This window comes from Bufo gargarizans, chromosome 7 (assembly GCF_014858855.1).
Source record: "Bufo gargarizans isolate SCDJY-AF-19 chromosome 7, ASM1485885v1, whole genome shotgun sequence".
Classification (NCBI taxonomy): domain Eukaryota; kingdom Metazoa; phylum Chordata; class Amphibia; order Anura; family Bufonidae; genus Bufo; species Bufo gargarizans.
In genome coordinates, this window is record NC_058086.1 from 38,162,317 (window position 1) to 38,184,356 (window position 22,040).

A 22,040-nucleotide genomic window follows, 5' to 3' on the forward strand; every position below is an offset into this window, starting at 1 on the left:
TCTAATTTGTAGGTACCGTAGGTGTCTTTATCTATCATTAGGGATTTTGTTTTCATTCTTTTGTTACTTTTTTAAACTAAACTATGACTTTTCATATTTTAAGGTCAAATGACTTAATGCAAAATATTAAAGGGATGTTACTGTCATTTAATATTAGTTTTAGGATATACTATGGCGTTATGAATGGTGGGGGTTTGACCTTTGGTGCTCCATTTTTCCTGCACTTGCTCTTGGCCACCAGCTTTGCCTTCATGTAGATGAGACATGATTGTTGTTTTCTGCGTGGTTTGTGGAGAAACAGTGGAAAAATCTCTTTAAAGGAGTTGTGCCAAGTTTAGAATTGATCCACTGTCCATAGGAAAGAGGATAACTAACTAAACGCTGGGGGTCCAATCATTAGTACTCCCACCAATCCTAAGAACAGCAGTCCCATCCCCCCGATCTGATGGAGTGGCAGGTCCAGCATGAACCCTGCTGCTCCGTTCCTTCTCTGGAACTGTGTACAGTGCTCGTCTATTTCCGGTAGTCCCATAGAGAATGGGAGTAGTAAAACTGGTCCAGTTGCCATCCATTTCTACTTGGGCATCTTAGAGGATAACTCTTCACTATGACAGCAACTTCTCCCTATCTAGGCCTTAGGTCTAAATAGGCAGAATTGTGCCTATCCATTGCCATATCCAAAAACAGCACCTCACCTTTTCACCGGTTGTGTGTAGTATTACATCTCAGTCTCATTGTCTTCAATGGAGGTGAGCTCCAATACCAGTCAACCAATGGATGAGTCTGGCGTGGAAGCAACCATTTCTTTTAATCCTGTACTGCGTTACTGGTCTACCACCATATGCTAACATCTTTGTCTGTAAGCTTTTATTTAGTGGATGGTTATATTCAGTAGATGACATCTTTGATGTGTAGTGCATAGCTATGTAGGGCATTATTGCGAAATTTATGGGATTTGATTTTTTCTCATGGCAGAATGGCATTCAAGGCTTTTGCAATAACAACTACTTGATTCAAGAAGACCAAAAAACAAACCAATTGGTCATTACCAAATCAATAGACCTAAATGACTGCGAGCACAGGGAACAGATGGTCATCGGCAATGCTTATCTCCACACTTGTGCCAGCTGTAAGAAGGTAGGATCATTCTGTTGAATGTTTTTCATGGACTTTTTCCTAGTTTTGTTGTTTCTTAAATGACAATTGTCTCTGTAACTTTTTTTCTTGAGAGAAACAAAAATTCCAGAGCAACAACTACCTACAATTATAAGGTCAAGGGTACAGAGATGGGAGGTCGTTTGCTGGAGGCAGAGGTGCGAGAAATCCACCAGTTCACACCATTTAATGAACTTGAGGGCTCCATGGTGTTTGAAGCAAGGTACAGTCTGTAACGCGTTACATCTTACTAATGATAATGCCTATGTCTACTGTTTTGTGTATTGTTACTTCTTTGTAAGTAGCAGGTGCAATGGCGGGGAATGGCGATTTCGCCAACCCCTCGTCATTAAACCCCCTCAGATGCTGGTATCTGATATAAAAATGGAGGCCATCTTTATTGAAGATCCAGAGCAGTGCTTGATGACGCCATCACGCTGCCCAGCGTGGTGATGTCATAAATCACCACTAGTGTTGGGCGAGCATGCTCGGCCGCACAGCAGTTCAGCTCAGCCAAATATCGCGTGTGCTCGAGCACGATGCTCGAGTCAGTGTATTTAAATCTAATTTAGACTCTATTTCTGAAAAATTTCTGGCGGAATTCAAACTCACAACCTTCTACATTACAGCCAAGAATGTTAACCACTACACTATAGAGCTGCATGACCAGTTACTCAAAAAATTTTAATAAAAAAATATGAGACTTCTGCTGTATAGGAATACTTACTAGTATTCCTATACAGCAGAAGTCTCATATTATTATTTTTTTTTTAACCCACTGGCCATGCAGCTCTATAGTGTAATTGTTAACATTCTGGGATGTAATGTAGGAGGTTGTGAGTTCGAATCCTGGCAGAAACTTTTCAGAAATAGAGTCTACATTAAATTTATATATTTTATGCTTCTGATATATATGAATGCATAATATGTGGGAAACTACTACTGATGTTTTAGCCATAATATATTTACATATATTATAATATATTATATATTCTAAACATATAATAATATATGTAAATATATTATGGCTAAAAACTTATATATATGTTTAAATAAAATTTAGCCTCTATTTCTGAGGGGATTTGAACTCACAACCTTCTACATTACAGCCCAGAATGTTAACCACTACACTATAGAGCTGCATAGCCAGTTGCTAAAAATAAAATAAAATATGATACTTCTGCTGTATAGGAATACTTACTACTAGTAAGTATTCCTCTACAGCAGAAGTCTCATTTGTTTTTATTTCTAATTTTTTTAAAGCAAGTGGCCATGCAGCTCTATAGTGTAGTGGTTAAGATTCTTTGCTATAATGTAGAAGATTGTGAGTTTGAATCCCACCAGAAACATTTCAGAAATAGAGGCTAAATTGGATTTAAATACACTGGGTGTCTCCAAGCACTGACTCCATATATTGACATAACTATATATGAAGTCAGAGCAGGGACTCATAAGCCGAACTAGAGTCCTGACACCCTCCCCTCTTCAGAGCAGGGGGTGCCTGGTTTAATGCTCAGGTTCTCCCATTGACTTCCATTGTGCTCGAGTGCTCTGTAGAGCACCCGAGTATCGGGAAGTGTTCTACTTGAACATACAAGCACTTTGGTGCTCGGCCAACACTAGTCACAGCGCAAGACATTTTGTGTGGGATTTTCAATCAAGATGGCTGTGGGGGCCTCTTCTCGCTCAAACGGATGAAGTGAGTATGGTTTTTTTAGGGCACGTCAGGGAAAAATGATTTGTTACCACGGAGCACAAGGAAGTTCGGCTTTGGGGCGAATTGAGTTTTCCCTGAAATTCTGATCGAAATCCACTTCGGATACTTCAATTTGTTCAACACTAGTTACAGCCATACTTAAAATTTCCCAAAGCAGTTAACCAGACTAGTTCCATACTTGGAAGGGATTAGGGTCCCAACACTATTTTTGCTAACAATGAAATTAATATAAAGAAGGAAATCCTGTTTGGATAATTTCTACCCAATAACAAAGTGGATAGGACCAACCCAAGATGGCCCCCATTGTCCAAGGACCACTAAGCAGCTGCATGGTCTGCAGAATATTAAACAGATTTTCCTCTACTTTGATATAAATGGCCTATCCTCTGACTAGGTCATCAGTATCAGATCGGTGGAGGTCCAACACTCAGAACGCCCATCCACTAGCTGTGGCCACCACCAGCACTGGAACTGATACAGTGGATAGAGCCAGAATCACAAGGTTCTGTCAACTGTCTAATCATCTTCTAGGATTTTGCAGCTCAGTTCCCATTTAAGTACACAGACGGACGAATCTTTTTCCTGCTCCGTCCAGTGTATCAGTTCTGGCTCCGATGTTTGCCCAACAAAGCTGATTGTGGGAGTATGAGTTATTGGATCCCCATCAATCTGATGTTGATGACCTGTCCTGAGGATAGATCATCAATATCTAAGTCCCGGGAAGCCTCTTTAAAGGGGTTGTCTAATCAGAGACAATCCCTTTCAGAATTCTGATCACAGAACGATCAGCTAATCACCCACCCCTGAAACCACCATCAAACAACATTTTTGTAGAGGGAATCAGCTGTCATCCACCATTTCTTCTTTACTATTACATGTTGGTCCTTAAAATTAATGGCCGACCATATAATATATGGTCAGCTTGAGTCTGCCAGAACAGGGGATGCTCCTACAGAGCAGCTGTCTATTCTGGCTAATAGAGGGGGGTCCCAAATGAAGGAACCCCCTCTTTGTCATCTATATGCCCCGATATAGCATGCAAACAGGGATTGTTTTTCGCGAGACTACCCGATTGGTGGGGGTCCAACACTCTGAACCCACACCCATCAGCTGTGGCCACCACCAGCACTGGAACTGATAGTGGACAGAGCCAGAACCACAAGGTTCTGTCTACTGTGTAGTCATCTTTTAGGGTTCTGCAGCTCAGCTGCAGCTAAATACCCCATTAAACAACATTTTTGTAGAGGGAAGCAGCCGCCACCCACCATTTCTCCTTTACGATTGCACGTCGGTCTTTAAAATATATGGTCGGCTTGAGTCCGCCAGAAGAGGGGATGCTCCTACAGAGCAGCTGTCCATTCTGGGTCATAGAGGTGGGTCCGAAATGAAGGAACCCCCTCTATGTCATCCATATGCTCCGATATAGCATACAAACAGGGATTGTTTCTGCGAGACAACCCCTTTATCATTATCTAGCTTGCTGTAGATAAATGTATAAGAAATGAGAAAAGGTGTTTCAAGACCAACCGCAGAGTACCATATAATTCGAAGCAAAACTATTCAAATCCCTGTCATCTACTTTAACCCAGTTTAGCAAAAATGCTTTGGATGAATCCTGCCCTAGATTGTATTGTAGAATAAAGCGCACGCCTGAGTTCTAGCAGCAGCCCCATATTTAAATGGAAAATACTGAGTCTCTAACAAAGAAGCAAATCCACCACTGTGCAGCAGAGGAGCTTGTTTTATTCAGGGTGTAGAAATTCCTATATAATACTGCACACGATTCATATCATTGTTCGCAGGCAGAGACTTGTGTTACAAGCAGTTCAAGAGCAGATTCATTCGACCCCGGAGAATAATGACTATATTACCAAAGAGTCACTGCGCTATCACTTTGAGAGGAAACTGATTCAAACTCCTATTCACTTGTTAAGAACAAAAAACACAGAAAGCCAGGTACGTGACTGCCAGGAATATGCAGACCATTCTTCGTATTTCAATGCACTATGCATTTTCTTCCATTAAAACAAAAAGAAAAATTACATATAATTGGCGTCTGTGTGAAATGGCAATGCAGCTTGCCTGGGGACAGCCACGCTCGCTGCCGTTATAAGTGACATATAATTGTGAATAAAAGGCGATAAATGTAACGTAGTATAAACCCTTATCTACTGTAAAGCTACAGACACAACACAGTCTTCTAATAAAAAAAAATTAACTGTTAAGTCAACAGTTTAAGGGTCTCTGCCAGCTCTACTTTGGCAGACCAGCGGACATTTAGGTCAATATGACCTTATACACAGTACAATCATATATTTTTCACCAGTAGCTAATATCCAGAGTGCAGCACAGACAGCAGCTAGACGGACTGGGGGTGACTGGTAGGTTGTCACAGGTATCTGGAGCCATAATGACTGCAGTGCATCCGCCATCTGCTGAAGGGTACATGGGGGGGGGTTCCATAGAGCGAACACGAGGATCGAGATGGTTCCACAGATGCTCAATTGGATTTAAGTCTGGGAATTGGGGGGGGAAGGGTAGTACTTGGAAGCCTTGGTCATGCACTTCTAACCAATACTGGACATTTCTAGTTGTGTGACATGTCACATTATCTTGCTGGAAGATCCCAACTGCTTCAGGGAAAACAATCACCATGTATGGGTGTATGTGATCTGCAAGGATGGATTCCTACCCAAATCAGTGGCTTCCACATGGATCAGTGGCCCAGAGAATGCTGTGAAAACCTTCTCCAGACCATAATGCTGCCACCTCCAGCAATGGTTGCTGGATGTTTGTTTTCTGATGTATCTCTACGGACAAGCCAAAGTCCATCCATTCCATGAAGCAGAGAAAGTGACTCATTGGAGAAGACAACCCTGGAGATTCAATTACGATACTGCCCCAAAAATTAAAGTCTGTTCTGCTGATGCAACTTCATTAGCAGAGGTGCAGTGACCATCCTTCTGCTTTGGAGTCCCATACACAGGAGGGTAGCTGTTGTATTAGACACACGTCTGATAGCCCCTGGTTCAGTGAGATGCTCCACTGTAGTGTGTCGTCCACACTTGCACACTACCATAGCTGACATTCACATCAATGACACGAGGTGCACCACAGTTTCCTAACAATGGTGCCATTTGCCCACTCCCCATACACTTTCCCCACAGCAGTAGAGAACAGTTCACAAAGTTTCAGAAATACAGCCACCCTTGGTCCGAAAACCAAAAATAATCCCTTTTAGCAGTTCTGACAGTAACAAGGTATATGTGTGCAGACAGCCTATTGCACACATTATATACCCACCAAGCCCGCTCACGACATGTAACTTTCCTTCACGAGCTACAAGCTGCCGACGTTGAAAGTAAAGAATTGGCCATAATAATGGGACTCGACTGTGTATGTGACAATTTATGTATTTTTGCCACTGGTACGATAGACAATTGCTGCACAAATCTATTGTGCACGGTTGTTGGGATTGTAAGAGTTAATGACGATTGAACCAGTCATCTGTGGTCAGTTGTAGGATACATTGGATATGTTAAAAATAACATCATATTCCAGGATATTAATATTTCTATAGATAGTAAATATCTGATCTGACACCCCAGCAACCAGCCGTAGAGTAGCTCCGGCAGGGGACGTAGGTTCTGTCTACTATACAGGTGAAACTCGCAAAATTAGAATATCGAGGAAAAGTTCATTTATTTCAGTAATGCAAATTAAAAGGAATTGCATTAATGCGGCTTAAAATTAGAATTTTGTGAAAAGGTTTAATATTCTAGGCTCCAAGTGTCACACTCTAGTCAGCTAATTAATCCGTACCCCCTGAGCAAAGGGGACCTGAGATTTTGACTTTGGGGTTTTCATAAGCGGAAATCCATAATCATCCAAATTATAACAAATAAAGGCTTGAAATATCTCGCTTTGCCTGTAATGAGTCTCATATGTTAGCTTCACCTTTTAAGTTGCATTACTGAAATAAATGAACTGTGCACGATATTCAAATTTTTCGAGTTTCACCTGTAGGTGACAGTTTCTGTCTACTATATAGCGGATGGAGCTGCAGTAACCAGCTCGGTCCACTACACAATAGACGGAGATGTGTAGTTCCGCCACTTCCATCGCCAGAACTACCAGGTAACAGCTGATCAGTGGTGATACGGGGTGTCGGACCCACACTGATCAGATATCAATGTCCTTTCCTGAGGATAGACCATCAATAGTAAAATCCTGAAATACCTCTGTAACCATCTTGAACAATTATGTTCTGTTCTCTTACAGATTAATGAACGTATGCATCAGTTAGTACAACACATTGTAGGACCGTCGTCTTTGTCATCTCCAGAGAAGTATATGGAAATGGTGCATCTTTTGCGAGTATCAGACTATGAACATCTCGAAAGCTTATGGAAACAATATTCTGGAAGGACTCATTACAGGTAAAATCGAAAATTTGTATCATGCATGCTAGCAAATTTTTATTTTTCATTTTTTTTATTAGTTTTAGGTTAAATAAAACTTGACCATATCACAGTTCAATTGGGTCAGGCAATGGGATATCCTTATACTGTACATACGTGCCATGTAGGGTTAACAACCTTATTACTGAAAATAAAGATGAGCGAATTTCATATTTTGAAATTCGTTCACGCTTCGTTTACTGGTAAAGGGTGAATTGCGTTATGGATTCCGTTACCACGAACCATAACGCAATTCTATGACGGAATGCATACGACAATGCCTTTAGAGGCATTCCGTTATTAATTCCGTCATAATAGAAGTCTATGGGCTGCAAAACGGATCCATCCCGTTTCCGTTATGCAGGGGAGTCCTCTCTATTATGACGGAATGAATAACGAATGTCTCTAAAAATAAATAAATAAGACGACTAGAAAAAAATATTTCTTCTCCCAATGTTTTTGTCACTTAAAGGGGTATTCCAGTAATATCCAAGTTATCCCGTATTCCAGCACATACTTTTATGAGACCTAATAGAGTTTATTTTTTTAGACGGCATTTCGTAGGACAAACTAGAATCCTGCGTTAGTTCGTTTGTGTGACCTTGACCTTTGACCTTTCCTTGTTTCCTTGTAAATTTTAATCGCATAAGGAACTTTATTTTTTGTCCCTCCTTAAAAGGCGTTTTCCAAGTATTGATGACCTATCCTCAGTTCGGTGGCGCCCCTACCAAAAAGATGTTTCCGCCATCTTCGTACACTGTGTACTACAATAAAAAGAGCATTCATGCACAGAAGGCACAGCAGAAGATGTTACACAGTATATGAAAGTACATCAAATACATCTTGGCATACATCAAAGACATTTAAATGTGTTGATGGTCTATCCTCAGTGGGGGTCCGACGCCTGGCCCCCCCCGACCCATCAGCTGTTTTAAGCCACAGTGAACAGAGTAGAAAACAGTCAACAGAGTAGAAGAAGACAGCTCCATGCGCTGTGTAGTGGCCGTGCTGAGGTACTGCAGCTCAAGTGAATGTACGCCGCCGCACGTCTACATGTATTTGATGTACTTGGATGGATAACGTCTTCTGCCATATTGCAGTTGCATTTCTCGATCACTGATTATTCTAAGAAAAATCAAAGAATCACATGAAAGTTTTTCAGACCAAAGAGCAATTTAACCCTAAAGTGGCAAGATTGATATATTAGTGTGCATGGATGTGTCCAAACTCTCCTGTGATGGAAAATATAAGAGTAAGCAAAAGCTTCCCCGATCCTTTGTTCCTGCAGGAGATAAGAGGCCGCCAGAAGGACCTGGCAGCGCCTTTTTGCCTGCCCCCCATTAAAAAAAAAAAAAAAAACTGGCGTGCTTGGCGGAGATGCAATGGCTTACTTGCAAATTGCCCAGCACTGGTATCCTGATAGTCAGGAGCTGTGTCCAGGGACGTAGCTAAAGGCTCATGGGCCCTGGGGCAAGAGTTCATCTTAGGCCCCCCCTTCCCTCAGTGCTTTGTGGCCAGGGATAGGAAAGCACATAGCCTTCGTGCTGCCTGAGGAAAAAATTGAAACGCCCCCCCCCCCCCTTTACCCCAATGCCTAATTCTTGACCTAACCTTTTCCCTCCAGCCAGAGGTGTAAAGGCCGGCATGCACTCTCTATAATACCTGTGTCTTCTTATGTGGCAGAAGGATCTTCGGGCCCCCTCCGGCTCCTGGGCCTGGTAACGACTGCTACCTCTGCACCCCCTATAGATACACCCTTGGCTGTGTCTGCTCCCACCAGCCCATGCATGATTGACAGCTCTCTTCTTCTACTGTATACAGTAAGAAATTAGAAGGGGGAGAGCAAGGAGCTCATGTATATGAGGACTTTCCCCTGAGCTACACCGTTTTAAGACTATGTCTGGGTCAAAACAAGTAACCAGTATGACACAACGGAATAGAAGAGCTGGGTGCAGGTGCAATAGTCAGGAGAATAGTCAGGAAGGATTTAATTTCCCCACATCACTCCCGCAGGGGAAATTAAGTATTACACTTGAAGGTTCCCCATTCTTCCTAGTGAGGGATATCTGCTAATCTTTGTGCCTATGAGGTCCAGTTGACAGAATTTTACTATATCTATTTTTCAGAGTGTCCTTTGTGTCTTTTCTTTGCAGACGCTGGTTTTTAGATGCAGTTCCAGCCATCGGTAATCATTTGTCACTAAGGTTTTTAAAAGTGAAGCTCCGAGAACTCAGCGAGTTTGAAGCAGCACAGGCTGTACCACTGGCTTTACATTTAATTAAAGCGGATCGGGAAGCAATAGCAGAAGCTAAGGTACTGAACATCATGTCGTAGTTCATCTAAACTGAATTCTTGAAAGTCACACTTTGTAGTTCTCTCTACTTTCTTTCTACTGCTGAATTATAGCATCATAGTGGCAGGGTAACTGACTGCTACGGGCCCCAGCACACTGATCATAACACTATCATGGCTACTATCTGCAGCCCCAACTAGCAAGAGTCTACTGCATAGAGATTGAAGGGGTTGTCCAAGACTTCCCAAAACAGCCCCGCACCTGTCCACAGGTCATGTCTGGTATTGCAGCTCAGCTCCATTGAAGGGAATAGGGCTAAGCTTTAATACCAGATTCCACCCATGGACAGGTGTAGGGGCTGTTATAGGAAGAAAGCAGCCATCTTTTTCTAGTCCTGGAGAACCCTTTTAATAGAGCTTCCTCTGGGTTAATACTAGCTGTTTAAATCCGTATGTGGTTAGCGTTTGCTGCAAGCAGCCAGCTTTATATATGTTAGATAGAGCTCCCCTTTATAGATATATCATGAAATTAATCAGCACAACATTTTGGATGCTGGAGTCATTTTTAGGAATTTGCATTGAGTTTGTATGTTCTCCCTCTCTGAATTTTCCTCATCTTAGGAGAAAAAAAAATTCCTTTCTGACTCCAAATTTGGACTCCCAAAAAAAACCTTGGGTCAGTATCCTATCTCCAATAACCCAGTTCCATTACCTTGTAATATTATATCTTTAAAGGCATTCAGGGATCTTTTAATTCAAGTCAATAATAATAATAATAATCGCAGCCTCCTCTGGATGAGCGCTCCATAGTCTCACTGCTCTTACAGTAAAGAATTCTGTCTATAATGATGGTGACATCTTCTTTTCTGTAGACATAGTAGATGACCCCTTTTTATGGCTACTGACTGAGTTCTCTATATTGACCATGGATATATTGCTATATAGTAATGAAGTCCTCCTTGAGCTTCTTTCTTTCCAATCTAAGTAGCCACAATTTTGGCAAACGTTCTTGATTCATGGGTCTTCTTGACTGTAAAGCCTTTGTAAATGTACAGCAGAAGTTAGACATGGTGTCCACTCATAAGCTGAGTGGGCGCCATAGCTGCTCCAGCAGACACCCAGAGGCAATGTCTGTGATCGGCGATAATGTCGATCACAGACATTTAACACTGCACACATTTTACCACTGCATCTGAGAGGCTTTTTTACTGGGAGCGCTGTGCTCCAAACAGCTCATCCAAGTGTAGAGCGGATGAGCCGTTCATTTGCTGTGGTAGCCTACTAGAGGCTCAAAGGCTTACCACAGTGATGTTCCAATGGAGCCCTGTCTGTGTTGAATCTCTCATAGGTTGCAATGGTAATTTTTCGCAGTCTATGGAAGAAGTGATCTGTCAATTGTATGTTCAATTCTACTAAGGTTACTTAAAAATTTTTTTTAAAAATATATTTTTTTAAATTGTACAAATTCAAATCGCCATATTAAAAATAAAAATAGATGAACAATAACATATAAAAATCATAGGCATTGTCATGTTCCAAAATGTCCATACTATTAAAATATAAATGTATGAATCCCATACAGTGAATGCCACAACGAAAAAAAAATGCTGATTTGCCAATTTTTGTTACTTATGCTCCCCAAAAAATTTCATAAATATGATCAAAAGCTCATACACAATCCAAAATGGCATCAATATAAACTAAAGTTGGCACCACAAAAGTAGAACCCTCGCACAGCTCTCTAGACATAACAATTAAAAAATATATATATGGAGGTCAGAATATGACGATGCAAAGAAAATAATTTTTTTGTCAAAGATTTAATTTTTTTATGTATTGAAACAAAAATAAAAACTCTATAAATGTGGTATTGTTATAATTGTACTGACTCGGAGAATGACAGAACAGGTCAGTATGGTATGCCACAAAAACGAAAGCCATAAAACTGTGACAGAATTGCGTTTTTTGGTTTGTTTGTTTTTCCGTTCCACCCAATTAGATTTTTTCCAGGTTCCTATTATATTGTATGCAATTTGAAATGGTGCCATTAGAAAGTATAACTTGTTCAGCAAGAGAACAAGCCATCATACAGCTACAGGTGAAACTCGAAAAATTTGAATATCAAGCAAATTTCATTTATTTCAGTAATGCAACTTAAAATGTGAAACTATTATATGAGACTCATTACAGGCAGTGAGATATTTCAAGCCTTTATTTGTTATAATTTGGATGAATATGGCTTACAGCTTATAAAACCCCAAACTCACAATTTTGAGGTCCCCTTTGCTCAGGGGGGTATGGATTCATTAGCTGACTACAGTGTGACACTTTGAGCCTAGAATATTGAACCTTTTCCCAAAATTTTAAGCTGCATTAATGCAATTCCTTTTAATTTGCATTAGGCCTCATGCACACGACCGTTGTGTGCATCCGTGGCCGTTGTGCCGTTTTCCATTTTTTTTCGCGGACCCATTGACTTTCAATGGGTCCGTGGAAAAATCGGAAAATGCACCGTTTTGCAGCCGAGGCCGTGATCCGTGTATCCTGTCCGTCAAAAAAATATGACCTGTCCTATTTTTTTGACGGACAACGGTTCACGGACCCATTCAAGTCAATGGGTCCGTGAAAGAACACGGATGCACACAAGATTGGCATCCATGTCCGTGATCCGTGGCCGTAGGTTGCTTTCATACAGACGGATCCGAAGATCCGTCTGCATAAAAGCTTTTTCTGATCTAAGTTTTCACTTCGTGAAAACTCATTTCCGACAGTATATTCTAACACAGAAGCGTTCCCATGGTGATGGGGACGCTTCTAGTTAGAATACACTGCAAACTTTGTACAAGACTGCCCCCTGCTGCCTGGCAGCACCCGATCTCTTACAGGGGGATATGATAGCACAATTAACCCCTTCAGGTGCGGCACCTAAAGGGTTTAATTGTACTATCATATTCCCCTGTAAGAGATCAGGGCTGCCAGGCAGCAGGGGGCAGACCCCCCCCCCTCCCCAGTTTGAATATCGTTGGTGGCACAGTGTGCCCCAGGGGCGGACTGGGCCGGGGGGCAGGGGGGCAATTGCCCCCCGGGCCTCTCTGTCAGCTCATTGTCCCGGCTGGCTGGGCCAGAATGATATGTCACTGCAGCCTGCGGAGGGAGACGGGGAGCGGGGGAGGCGTGCGGCCGGCAGCCTATCAGAGAGGCCGCCGGACCGGTGCAGGCGACGCGATGATGTCATCGCACCGCCTGACTGAGCCGCTACGCGGCCGTAAAGTAAGGACATCGACAGCAGCGCTGGAGGCGGGACGGGAGTATTTCAGTGAAGGTGCTGGAGGTAGGAGGTAAGTATAAGTCTGACTGGCTTTTTTTCCTTCTTCTCATTTCTGTTACTGATAGGGGGGCCTATCTGGCTACTGGCTACTGGCACATTATAGGGGGGGCCCTATCTGGCTACTTGCACATTATAGGGGGGCCCTATCTGGCTACTGGCACATTATAGGGGGGCCCTCTCTGGCTACTGGAACATTATAGTGGGGGGGCCTATGGGCTACTGCCACATTATAGGGGGGCCCTCTCTGGCTACTGGCACATTATAGTGGGGGGCCTATGGGCTACTGGCACATTATAGGGGGGGCCCTATATGGCTACTGGCACATTATAGGGGGGTCTCTATATGGCTACTGGCACATTATAGGGGGGCCCTATATGGCTACTGGCACATTATAGGGGGGCTATGGCTACTGGCACATTAGGGGGGGATATGGCTACTGGCACATTATAGGGGGGCTATGACTACTGGCACATTATAGGGGGGCCCTATATGGCTACTGGCACATTATAGGGGGGCCCTATATGGCTACTGGCACATTATAGTGAGTGCCCTATCTGGCTACTGGCACATTATAGGGGGGCCCTATCTGGCTACTGGCACATTATAGGGGGGCTATGGCTACTGGCACATTATGGGGGGGTATGGCTACTGGCACATTATATAGGGGGGCTATGGGTACTGGCACATTATAGGGGGGCCTATAGCTACTGGCACATTATATGGGGGCTATGGGTACTGGCACATTATATGGGGGGGCTATGGCTACTGGCACATTATAGAGGGGCCTATGGCTACTGGCACATTATAGGGGGCCTATGGCTACTGGCACATTATAGGGCGGCCTATTGGCTACTGGCAGATTATAGGGCGGCCTATTGGCTACTGGCAGATTATAGGGGGCACTATGGGGACATTAGCTCAACTGGGGACATTACAAGGGTGTATTTTTGGCACTGTCTATTATAAGGAGAATTATTACTACTGGGAAGGGAGCATTATGGTGGGCTTTATTACTCCCCCATGGTATGAGCCCCTAGTAGCAGCCCCAGCCTCTCCCTGCTCTGCTATCCCTCTGCCCCTTCTCCAAATCCTTATGATATTTTTCTCATTAGGATAAACACATCAGCTCCGCCGAGCCCCCGGCCAAAGTGTGGAGGTGTCCGAGATCCCCAAGGGCCAAGCCAAGTAATTGTAAGTTTTCATATGAAATATGTTTATGTTATACACACATAGCATATACCGTGCCCCACAATATACAGTTTCTTCTGCAAAAGTCATCAGGTGTCATTGGGGGGGGGGGGGAGACACAGAGCAGCGCCCAGCGGGTAGGAGAGAATACACGGATGCAACACTGTATCAGCCAGAAAATTACACTTTCGGCATTATACCAAAAATGCAATTTTCGGCTGATATGTTTCGGCGGCTGATATATCGGAGCATCCTTAGTTTATTTTGTTTTCCTGTGTTGTAATTTACATGGCTGACGAAAGTGTCAAGGGGGGGGTCAGGAGGAGGCAGGGGAAATGGGTAAGCAGGAGGGGGGCTCAGTGGGCCTCTGCGTGTTACTTGCCCCCTGGGCCAAAAGTTGCCAGTCAGCCCCTGGTGTGCCCCCACCATCGCCCCCCCCTCCCTCCCTCTATTGTATTAAATCGTTGGTGGCACAGTGTGCCAACCACCATCGCCCCCCCCCCCCCTCTATAGCAGTAACATTGGTGGCAGTGTGCGGTCTCAACAGTAGAAGATTCATACTTACCTGCTTGCTGCTGCGATGTCTGTGAACGGCCGGGAGCTCCTCCTACTGGTAAGTGACAGTTCTTTAGCAATGCGCCGCACAGACCTTTCACTTACCAGTAGGAGGAGCTCCCGGCCGGACACAGACATCGCAGCAGCAAGCAGGTAAGTATGAATCTTCTACTGTTGAGACCGCACACTGCCACCAATGTTACTGCTATAGAGGGAGGGGGGGGGGGCGATGGTGGTTGGCACACTGTGCCACCAACGATTTAATACAATAGAGGGAGGGAGGGGGGCCGATGGTGGTTGGCACACTGTGCCACCAACAATTTAATACAATAGAGGGAGGGAGGGGGGCCGATGGTGGTTGGCACACTGTGCCACCAACGATTTAATACAATAGAGGGAGGGGGGGCGATGGTGGGGGCACACTGTGCCACCAACGATATTCAAACTGGGGAGGGGGGGGCTGCCCCCTGCTGCCTGGCAGCCCTGATCTCTTACAGGGGAATATGATAGTACAATTAACCCCTTTAGGTGCCGCACCTAAAGGGGTTAATTGTGCTATCATATCCCCCAGTAAGAGATCGGGTGCTGCCAGGCAGCAGGGGGCAGTCTTGTACAAAGTTTGTAGTGTATTCTAACCTGAAGCGTCCCCATCACCATGGGAACGCCTCTGTGTTAGAATATACTGTCGGATCTGAGGTTCACGAAGTAGCTCATATCCGACAGTATATTCTAACATAGAGGCGTTCCCATGGTGATGGGGACGCTTCAAGTTAAAATATACCATCGGATTGGAGAAAACTCCAATCCGATGGTATAAAAGAACTCCAGACTTTACATTGAAAGTCAATGGGGACGGATCCGTTTGAAATGGCACCATATTGTGTCAACATCAAACGGATCCGTCCCCATTGACTTGCATTGTAATTCAGGACGGATCCGTTTGGCTCCGCACGGCCAGGCGGACACCAAAACGACTTTTTTTTCATGTCCGTGGATCCTCCAAAAATCAAGGAAGACCCACGGACGAAAAAACGGTCACGGATCACGGACCCACGGACCCCGTTTTTGCGGACCGTGAAAAAAAACTGTCGTGTGCATGAGGCCTTACTGAAATAAATGGACTTTTGCACGATATTCTAATTTTTCGAGTTTCACCTGTATGTGAATTGAAAAATTAAAGAAACATTGCTTTTGGAAAGACAGGGTATAAAAACGAAAATGCAAAAACAGAAAATCAGAGTGTCCTGAAGCGGGTATATATCCTATGAATGATGTTCCTATATCTATGAGTGTGATTTTGGGATTCATTTCTGCTCACTCTCATTTCTCATGACCTTTCTAATGATTTTTCTTTACGCATTATAGTCCTTGCTGGAGGCTGTAAAGTCTAGACGTGGTTTTTTGCTACGGAAAGTAACCTACCTTGCGTATGGATCATTGGTATATAAATTCTGCAGCATGGTGGATTTCTGCCCAGAAGAAGCTCTGCAGGTAATTACCACAACATCTGATGATGCATTCCTAACATTAGTGACCATGCTTGGCCAGTACAGGTACCATAATCATTGTGCAGTATCACGCATGCTGTTGTGAAGAGTCCTAAAGGGGTATTCCGGGATTTTACTATTGATGACCTAAGCTCAGCATAGACCATCAATATACAATTGTCGGGGGTCCCACACCCTGCTGATCAGCTATGGAGGTCAATGTCGAAACTACACAACCCATCCACAATATAGTGGACAGACCTGGGTACTGCAACACTGGTCCACTCCAGTAGCCAGCTCCCCCCCATACACAATAGACAGAGCTGTGGCCACTTCCAGTACCAGAGCTGCAAGAAAATAGCTAATTGTGTGCGAAGTGCAGAGTGCAGGACCCCCACCAATCAGATATTGATGGCCTAACCTGAAGAAAAGCCATCAACAGTAAAACCATGGAATACCCCTTTAAGGAGAAATATTTGCTGGTCCTTGACTTCAAATGATTATTCTTCTCTAGTGTTACTACTGAGGCTGAAGTAAGAAATGTGGATTAGACATGAGTAGAAATAGTTTTTATTTTTAAAATGCCCCACAAACAAGTTTAATGCCCACTTTTTAATATTATGCCAGTTTAAGATGTTACTTTCTATCCTAAATAATAATTGTATATATCTTTACAATGATCGTAGCTTAGTTTTTCTGATACAAAGCCCCAAATCCTCAGCACAGACATACATGACACCTGCAACCACCACTAGGGGGAGCTTAAGAGCTTAGTGCATACTATGTACTAATATGTTCAATTTAAGGTCCCCCTAGTGGTGGCTGTAAGTAGCTAGCGTTATATAATTTTTCCCTACGTCTACACAATAGGTTTGGGGCTCCATAGCTGAAGAACCAATTGAAGTCTGTGGGACTATTCACATGTCCAGTGAATGACCGACGTAAAAAAATAGGACATGTCCTATTTTTGACCATTTTCCTGGCCAGACGGACGCCATTGAAATAAATGGGGCTGTTTTTAATGGCCGTTATAGAGGAATGCACCCGTCTAACAGCCAGTGAAAAAATGGCCTTTTAGGGGTTAGTATTAATACCTCAACCACTCAACCACTTGCACGCACAGAGGCAGTTGCTCCTCTCTTAATGCTAAAGGACCTACGTTCCCATTGTGATGATGTCACCATGCGTTCTCCCAGCATAGTCCTTTGGCATCAAGAGAGGAGCAACTGCCTCTGAGTGTGCAAGTAGATGAGTTTACTTTCACATCTGCAGCACTGCCATCTGGTCGCCAGTTCCAGCAGAGAATGCCAGGAATCAGACGGACACAAACCGCGGTTTCTGTCCCGTCAATTCCCTCCATATTCGATGCATTACAGTCGGATCTCCACTTTACCCCATTATAGTTAATCGGTCCAGCGGGCAGTTCCGGATTTGAAGAATTCCTGGTTCTCCGTTAGAACAGCCTGCTGGAGTCCATGCTGCAGATGTGAAAGTAGCCTGAGGTGAGTCATTTATTATTTTTTGGGCATTTTTAATGCTGGGGGCTACTATGGGGGATACTATTAATGTTGGGGGCCACTCTTGGGGACATTATGAATGCTGAAGGCCACTATGGGGGATACAATTAATGCTGGGGACCACTCTGGGGGACATTATTACTGCTAGTGGACACTATAGGAGACATTATTAATGTTCGGGACCACTATGAGAGACATTATTAATGCTGGAGGCCACTATGGGGACATTGTTACTGCTGGAGGTCACTATGAGGGACATTATTACTGTTGGAGGCCACTATGAGGGACATTATTAATGCTGGAGGTCACTATGAGGGACATTTTTAATGCTGGAGGCCACTATGGGGACATTGTTTGTGGCGGAACCCGCCTCGCCACTGGGCATTGGAGAGGACTGGCTACCCGCCTCCTACCTGCTGACTATGGCCCCTGGTGATTTGGTACGTTTGAATGCAATATTTGGGCATGTGCTATTTTATATTGCTGCTACTGGCCCTTTAATGGCCATCCGTGGACATGTCTGACTTTTAGGAGCAATGCCCCTTTAAGACTGTGTAGCAGATTGCATTCAGGCTGTCTTAAATACTATGCATGTTATTATGTGTTCAGTTGAATTGTATATGTGTATTCCAGGGTTCAAGTTAGTCCATTACGTTTGATAATTGTATTTTGTGGATTGCGTCTGAGACAATGCTATTGTGTTGGTAATTACGTCTCAGACAATGCTCATTGTGTTTTGTTTATTGCGTTACAGACAGAGGGAAGGGGATTTTGTGTACAATTGCTGGGAAGGTTTAAATACTGTAGATACATATGATTGGCTGTGGGTGGTACCTTGCTGGAAGATGTGTATAAATCAATGCTTGTGTTAAAATAAAGTCAGTTCCTGTTTTAAACCTCAAGGTGAACAGTCGTCTCATTCTTGGGGGAGGATTTATGGCATGCTGTCCCAGTTTGACTGCTAGGAGTGAAAACCTATTTATATGGTTCCTATTCAACTGCCTACAGCATTCATATGCTTGAAGAGGACTTATATGCTGCTTCGGTTCGGTGATGGTGGTGTCTGCCAGAGTGCTTGGAGACCTCAGGAAACGCTAGGAGCATCCAGCAACGGAGGTACTCAGTCGGGGTGCCAGGTGATCCGTTACATTGGTGGCAGCAGTGGGATGGATCACCTGGCACCCCGACTGAGTACCTCCGTTGCTGGATGCTCCTAGCGTTTCCTGAGGTCTCCAAGCACTCTGGCAGACACCACCATCACCGAACCGAAGCAGCATATAAGTCCTCTTCAAGCATATGAATGCTGTAGGCAGTTGAATAGGAACCATACAAATAGGTTTTCACTCCTAGCAGTCAAACTGGGACAGCATGCCATAAATCCTCCCCCAAGAATGAGACGACTCTTCACCTTGAGGTTTAAAACAGGAACTGACTTTATTTTAACACAAGCATTGATTTATACACATCTTCCAGCAAGGTACCACCCACAGCCAATCATATGTATCTACAGTATTTAAACCTTCCCAGCAATTGTACACAAAATCCCCTTCCCTCTGTCTGTAACGCAATAAACAAAACACAATGAGCATTGTCTGAGACGTAATTACCAACACAATAGCATTGTCTCAGACGCAATCCACAAAATACAATTATCAAACGTAATGGACTAACTTGAACCCTGGAATACACATATACAATTCAACTGAACACATAATAACATGCATAGTATTTAAGACAGCCTGAATGCAATCTGCTACACAGTCTTAAAGGGGCATTGCTCCTAAAAGTCAGACATGTCCACGGATGGCCATTAAAGGGCCAGTAGCAGCAATATAAAATAGCACATGCCCAAATATTGCATTCAAACGTACCAAATCACCAGGGGCCATAGTCAGCAGGTAGGAGGCGGGTAGCCAGTCCTCTCCAATGCCCAGTGGCGAGGCGGGTTCCGCCACATTTCTCCCCTTTCCCATTGAGACTATCCAGACTCCAGACCTCCAGGCGGTCTGGGGCTCTGATAGTCAGCCGGCCTTTCTCCAAGGGTGTAGTTGTCCCTATGGCCCCCTGCCACTTGTTCCCAGTTGTAGATCCATGACTTGGGGGGAAGGTAACCAGGGTGCCCTCTCCCCTGGTTGAAAAAAGCTGTTGCTGGGGGGAAGGGGTAACAGGCTCCTCTCTCTGCGACATCCTCCCTTGTTGTAGGGGAAAACAGACTGCCTCTCCTTCCAATACATTGTCCTGTTGTTGTGGACCAGGACAGACTGTCCATATCTCCAGTGGTGCAGGTACAGAGACTACGGTCCCATCTGCACTGTTGTGGGGCTTGCTGTCTCCCCTTGGTGTGCTAGGCAAACCGCTGGGGCTACTTGGGGAACAGCGGCCAGCGGTGCTCTGCACTGATGCCAGCACTTCTGCTGGGGCGAGGGGGGTACAAGCCAGCCCTGTAACAAGGGGGTCGGTGGAGCAGAGGCTAGCGGCTCTCTGCCCTGATGCCAGCTCTTCTGCTGGAGGGACTGGAGTACAGTCCTGCTGGGTAGTAAGGGGACAAGTAGGGCAGAGGCCAGCGGCGCTCTGCCCAGATGCCAGCTCTTCTGCTGGGAGGGGGCCAGAGGGGGCTAACGACTCCTCTACTGACCCCAGTACCTGGTTTGGAGTTGGCTGTGGAGGGGAGGAGTTGCTTACCTCCTCCTCCTGGTACTGCTGCTGGAGTTGGAGATCTGGGCCGGCTGCCCAGTATCCCTGTAGGGCCGGTAGAGAGATCTCGTTCCCATCTCCACCTGCCATCTGTGGGTCTTCCCAGGACCAGTCTGTGAGGTCCTCTCAACATTACGAGTAAGGACCACCTGCGTCCACACCTGGCAACTCCGGCTGCTGCTGAGGGTCTGGGCCAGCTGCCCAGCATCCCGGTGGAGAGACCTCGGTCCCGTCTCACCTGCCTGTTGTGGTTCCTCACAGGACCAGTCTATGAGGACCCCTACTTCGGGTTCCTCTGGCCGCCTCAAGGGGAAACGGCTTACCTCCTCGGATGCAGCCTCTGCTCGGCTGCTGTAACATTTCTCTCTCTTTCGCCAGTCGGAATTCTCGTTCCATCTTGCGTGCCGCTTGGCTGTGACCTGGTTCCAGATGGCCTGGCATATATCCATGGACACATTATCTCCATACTGGTCCACTCGCTGCCTCACCTCGGCCAGCCAGTCATCTTCAGAGTCTTCCATACTTGTCTGCTCCAAGTCGCTGGATACCTCTGCTCCCAGGGGCGCTGCACGAGTGCTAGCGTTTGCCCTCAATTTGTAACTCACACGTTACCGGTGTCTCTGAGCTGCTTCTCCTCGCACTAGGAAGCCATCCCAACCGCTTGCCACCAATGTAACGGATCACCTGGCACCCCGACTGAGTACCTCCGTTGCTGGATGCTCCTAGCGTTTCCTGAGGTCTCCAAGCACTCTGGCAGACACCACCATCACCGAACCGAAGCAGCATATAAGTCCTCTTCAAGCATATGAATGCTGTAGGCAGTTGAATAGGAACCATACAAATAGGTTTTCACTCCTAGCAGTCAAACTGGGACAGCATGCCATAAATCCTCCCCCAAGAATGAGACGACTCTTCACCTTGAGGTTTAAAACAGGAACTGACTTTATTTTAACACAAGCATTGATTTATACACATCTTCCAGCAAGGTACCACCCACAGCCAATCATATGTATCTACAGTATTTAAACCTTCCCAGCAATTGTACACAAAATCCCTTCCCTCTGTCTGTAACGCAATAAACAAAACACAATGAGCATTGTCTGAGACGTAATTACCAACACAATAGCATTGTCTCAGACGCAATCCACAAAATACAATTATCAAACGTAATGGACTAACTTGAACCCTGGAATACCATATACAATTCAACTGAACACATAATAACATGCATAGTATTTAAGACAGCCTGAATGCAATCTGCTACACAGTCTTAAAGGGGCATTGCTCCTAAAAGTCAGACATGTCCACGGATGGCCATTAAAGGGCCAGTAGCAGCAATATAAATAGCACATGCCCAAATATTGCATTCAAACGTACCAAATCACCAGGGGCCATAGTCAGCAGGTAGGAGGCGGGTAGCCAGTCCTCTCCAATGCCCAGTGGCGAGGCGGGTTCCGCCACATTGTTACTGCTGGAGGTCACTATGGGGACATTATCACTGCTGGAGGTCACTATGGGGACATTGTTACTGCTAGAGGTCACTATGATGGACATTATTACTGTTAGAGGCCACTGGGGGAATTATGTATAAGATCACTGAAAAAATAATGGATAAAGGTAAGTATCCAAAACTATCTAATATCACTG

At 44.7% G+C, this 22,040-nt stretch overlaps 1 protein-coding gene across 1 annotated transcript in view; it reads left to right on the forward strand.

Annotated features, from left to right (window-relative positions):
- The window catches only part of LOC122944139 (vitellogenin-1-like), a 100,564-nt gene that overhangs the window by 20,753 nt on the left and 57,771 nt on the right, over window positions 1–22,040 (forward strand). Inside the window, exons 5-10 of the mRNA XM_044302368.1 lie at window positions 976–1,137; window positions 1,230–1,378; window positions 4,675–4,828; window positions 7,154–7,311; window positions 9,486–9,645; window positions 16,061–16,186. Of these exons, the coding sequence (XP_044158303.1) occupies window positions 976–1,137; window positions 1,230–1,378; window positions 4,675–4,828; window positions 7,154–7,311; window positions 9,486–9,645; window positions 16,061–16,186 (909 nt within the window). The remainder of the gene's footprint in view (window positions 1–975; window positions 1,138–1,229; window positions 1,379–4,674; window positions 4,829–7,153; window positions 7,312–9,485; window positions 9,646–16,060; window positions 16,187–22,040) is intronic.